Here is a 5151-nt window from a genome sequence, read left to right as displayed (position 1 = left end):
AATAAGACACAGAAATGTTTTGTGTGTTTTCTTCGCTCATGCTCACAAAGTCGCCAAGAGTGCTTCACAAAAAACACAGACACAAAAAACAGGCTTGATGTTTGAAGTCATACTATGGTTTATACAAACTGAATAATATGTGTAGGCCTATATTTGTACACCCCATACCCTCGCAAATGGTTTGGTGAAATGAAATGTTCTGTTTTAAAAATGCTAAATATTTTTGCAAAACATAGAATTTTTCCTCTCACAGTTCCTCATCACCACACCCCTGATCATAGACAGGGAAACTCTGTCACAAATCTCTGAAACAAAGACACTGTTGTGCCATTTGACAACATCTACCTGAATAGAGAAGAGAGGAAATATAGAAGATGGATAATGGTAAGAATATATGAAACAGACTTTGCCTTTTTATGTAGTGGATTCAATACTGTAAAAATGTCTCTTTTTCGAAACAATATTTATTAATGTTCTCATTTAATTTTTGAAGACAGTCAGTGTGATCTTTGCTTCAATTCAGATTATTTAACTTTCTTCAAATATTTTGTTGAATACTGTACTCCCATTAACATTTTTTTCTATACAAGGCACTCAATTCCCCTTAATATTTATCAGACCATCTATACTAATCATTTCAAAAGGATGTTCAAACTCTTGTTTGGTGGAACAGGGCATTGAGCCAGAGAATGAAATTCATGCCAATGTTTGCTAATCCAGTTTTCTTTTCTAACAGATCTTGTTGACTTCCCTTGGGCTCCTCCTGTGCAGACCCATTCAGAAAATCTTGACATGGTCTTTGAAGGTTAGCACTAACAGTATTGCACAACTCAAAAATGTTTACTTTTATGTTTTATTTTCTATGTGCGTACAGTATATAATCAAATAATTAGAATTGGACATATTTGCTTAAGCAACTAAATTAAATCAGGATTGTTTCTTTTTGCAGGGGACACTCCAATTATGAACAGCAACGCAGGCCAGGACAAGAACTTTTCAATCATTGAAATCTTCGGCATGTGCATATATTTTATCATCTTAGTCACGGGTGTGATTGGAAACGGGCTTGTCATCTTTGTGACCGGCTACAAAATGAAGACGACCGTCAACTCCATTTGGTTTCTTAACTTGGCGATTACAGGCTTCATTTCCATTTTGTTCATGATTTGCGACACCGCCGTTGTCTTTAAAAAGATGCTTTGGCACTTAGACGACGTCATGTATAAATGTGTGGTTTTTGTGACCGTGCTCAATATGTTTGCGAGCGTTTTCTTTCTGACAGTGATCAGTCTGGACCGATGTCTGTGCACATGGGTGGTGGTTTGGGCTCAGAATAAACGGACTCTAGTCAAAGCCAGAATCATCTGTATGTTTGTGTGGCTTTTGTCGATCTGTTGCACCATCCCTTATGTCATTGTTCTCTACGTACTGAAACCCAAAGATGAATGTGAAGACTTTAAACGCTATATTGACAGCTGCATGTCTTTGTACACGTACATGTTTATGGTGGGCTTTCTAATTCCCTTCTTGATCAGTGTATCTTCATACATAGCTATTGGTGTGCGGGTGAAACACCTTAAAAGAAAAAAGCAGCGTCGGCCAGTCCTGGTCATTATTGCTGTGATTCTGGGCTTTTTCATTTGCTGGTTTCCTTACCATGTTTTACAGTTGTGTTATGTTAGTGCAGTTAAGAATAACTGGAGTAAAAGTGTTGTCATGAAACTTTATACCGCACAACGCTTTGTTATCTGCTTGGTATATCTGAACAGCTGTCTGAACCCCATTCTCTATGTGTTCATGTGTGATGAGTATAAGACCAAACTTAAAAGATCTCTGCTGCAGGTGCTTGAGGGGGCTTTTACTGAGGATCATGTGAGTTTCAGATCAACTCCTTCTGCTCACACCTCTTAAAGTCACCAGGAACCAAACAGACAAGTGACACAACAATATCCTTCTTATTTCTATTGATCAGGGTTATGTCAGGTTGTTTGAGTATCTAAACAAAGTATGAATAAGAAGGAAGAGAAGAATCTGAATTTTTATTAGAATTCTGTTAGTGTATCTTTGTTGTCTTCATCATACTGTAATTGAGGAAATTGTTTATTTTGTGTTTAAAACCTTTTGTCTGTGATATGTGCACTTTAAGATTATAAAACTATCTGAAACTGAAATAAAAAGGGACATAAACAGATCCAATCTATAGTTTCATGGCTTACCTTAAATTATTTGTATATTTCATAAAGCCACATCTCTTGATAGAGATCTTCTATTTTCCAGAATGTGTTCCAGGTAACAAATTAATAATGTTTCAAGTCAACAAAGTAAATAAAGGTGGCCTCATTAAAGTTATTATTAGTTAGTGTAAAACCTATTCAAATAACGTATTGTATCTTTGTTGATATCTGATTATCTAAGTATACATGATACGTTAAAAAGTTGTTTTATCCACATTGATCTTCTTCCATTATTATAAAAAAAACAATTAATAGGCTACTGTGAATATTTATTTTGTACTTATTTTGTTATTTAATATGACACATGACATCTCCGCATTGCTCTGATGAAAATAAAATGTATGACTGAACTGTTTGTAAAACATCCTTCCCAGTAAAAGTGATAGTTTGGCTCTTCTGAATGCTGATTAAACAATAGTTTGGTTTTGACCATCGAAATTTATTTGCAAAATGTTTTTGTAAGCAGATTTCACTTGTGAAATCATCACCACACCTCTAATCTCACCTTTTAAGGGAAACTGTCAGTAACTGCAGACACAGAGACATCCTTGAGCCTTGTATAAGTGACCTCACGATTATTTCAAATTTATTTCCTTGTACAAGTGACTTCAGGGTTAAACTCATGACCATTCTGACACTGTAAAATTAGTTTGCAAGAGTACTTTTTCAGACAGTTATCAGTCTGGATGATGTGGACATGGGAGGTGGTGTGGGGTCAAAATAAACAGACTCTAGACAAAGCTAGTGTCATCTATATGTTTGTGGGGACTTCCTCAATAGGTTACAGCATCCCTTTTGTGACCAATTACCGAAACAAGAATCTTGATCTAAACTTAAATACAGATTCTTAGTGGGCGTTCTCCATACATCCTGCGTCAAAGGCCTCAAAAAGAAGATTGTAGTAGTAATATTGCATATCTGTCTGTCAGCTAAACAAAAACATATACGTAGGAGCTCTGATTTAGTTCTTTTGGTCACAGATGTGTATTCCTCGTGGTTATATTTGACTTGTTTAACAACACCTGAATAAATTGTATTCACTGTTTGTTTATAGTAGGTAACGGATGATGTTTCACATAGCTGTTTTATATTCTGTTATATTGCTATCAAGAATGCTGAGACCCTCCCTAATGCCAAATTTAACCACCTTAAACAAATACTAGACACTTGTCATAGTCTGAAAGACAAACTGGGAGTAACAGATCTAAAAACATTTACTGTTGTAAATAAAGTTATTGTTTGACATGAAAACAAGAGCAATCCTATTCTGTGTATGTTTATTTAGTGTCACATCCGGCTGTTGGGCTTTCAACAACCTGGAAAGAAATCTGTAATACAGATGGTTTCTGAGAAAGACTTGCTGATACAGCTCTTCTAAGCGGCATCTTCATCAGAAGCAGGGATCTGATGACAGTTTGATGAGATGCTGGGCTTTGTGTAATGTTTGTAAAAGCCAAAGAGGCTTCATTTAAGTAAATATACTTTCCAAATAACTTATTGTGTCTTCATTGAGATATTAAACTAATTAAGTAATTAAGCAGACATGATAAGTTTCAAAGGGATTTTTCCACCTTGATCTTCATTCATTATTATAAACATGAATAGGCTACTGTAAATATTTGTTTGTAAATATTTGTTTCTAAATATTTGGTTATTTTTTTATGACACAACTATGCATTGCTCTATTGAAAAGAAAATGTGTGACTAAACTGTTTGTAAAACATCCTTTCCAATAAAATGGCTCTTCTGAATGTCTATTAAACTCAAAAGAAGTAAGATGAACTTATTATAAACAAATTTCAGATGTTTCGATTTACAATGTTGTGGTTTGTTCTGTTTTGACCATTGAAATTAATTTGCAATTTTTTGTAGAAAAGCACTTCATGCAAAATCATCACCCCACATCTAAGCTCACCTTGTATAAGGGAAAATTACTGACCCAGAGATCGATGAGCCTTGAAGTAATCTTTGTGAAGACAGAAGAGAGAAAATAAAGACAAAGAAAATGGGTCAGAATTTGTATTATGCAGTCACATTCCCCAGTTGGTACCACGCTTGATGTCATTTGAACTCTGTGTCTACATAAGTTCTATCCGTTTCCTGATGTCTCTGTACAGATACAGGTTTATTGCTGGTTTTTGAGTCCCTAATTGATCTTATTATCTTTATAAATGGCTATCGCCGTGCGAGCCAAACACCTACAAAGAAGAAAACATCTGCGGCTTTTACGGTGTCATTATTTGTCACAACAGTGCAACAGTTGTGTTAAATAAGTCCGGTTGAGAATCATTGGCGTGCTAGTGTCATGAGTAAACTGTATGCTGCAGGACCTTTTGTAACTGGTCTGGTTTATCTAAACAGCAGTCTGAACCCCATTTTCTCTATGTGTTCATGTGTGACGAGTATAAGACCAAACTTAAAAGATCTCTGCTGCTGGTGCTCAAGAGGGCTTTTACTGAGGAGAATCTGAGTTTTACATTAAATCTCAAACCTCTTAAAGTGACGTCACCGCCCCAGGTACCAGTCAGACAACAACAAAACCACCTGCAATTTCTCATCTCTTTATTGTTTAATAAGTCAATGTCTGAAGTGATGAATCAATCTACAAATCTCTTGTTTTTCTCATTGTTTTGTTTTATACAGGCTTGATATTTTAATGCCGTTAGTCCAGATGTTATTTTTGATATTGTCTTTTAAATCATCCTTATTAAATTGATTGTACTCTGTAGAACAATTGTATTCGACTTTTCGAAATATAAAGACCATGTTGTAATAAATAATGTTGTTTTCTAATTAAAAAACAAAGGTACAGTTTAATAACGTAACGTTCATTGTAAGGCAAAAATGTATGTAGAAAAAATCAAGTTTTATGACATTCTTTATGACACTTATTTCCAAAGTGAGGAAGATGTGATAA

General features: G+C 35.0%; 1 protein-coding gene across 1 annotated transcript; it reads left to right on the top strand.

The window, feature by feature from the left end:
• The first annotated feature begins 746 nt into the window (after nt 1-746).
• On the top strand, nt 747-4883 carry LOC130428189 (C3a anaphylatoxin chemotactic receptor-like). The gene is made up of 4 exons (XM_056756047.1): nt 747-805; nt 950-1872; nt 4596-4751; nt 4878-4883. The coding sequence occupies exons 1-4, from the start codon at nt 793-795 to the stop codon at nt 4881-4883; spliced, it is 1098 nt and encodes a 365-aa protein (XP_056612025.1). The 5' UTR covers nt 747-792.
• The last annotated feature ends 268 nt before the right edge of the window (nt 4884-5151 follow it).

The sequence above is a fragment of the Triplophysa dalaica genome, chromosome 9, assembly GCF_015846415.1.
Source record: "Triplophysa dalaica isolate WHDGS20190420 chromosome 9, ASM1584641v1, whole genome shotgun sequence".
Lineage (NCBI taxonomy): Eukaryota > Metazoa > Chordata > Actinopteri > Cypriniformes > Nemacheilidae > Triplophysa > Triplophysa dalaica.
This window is presented reverse-complemented; position numbering and strand designations above follow the sequence as displayed.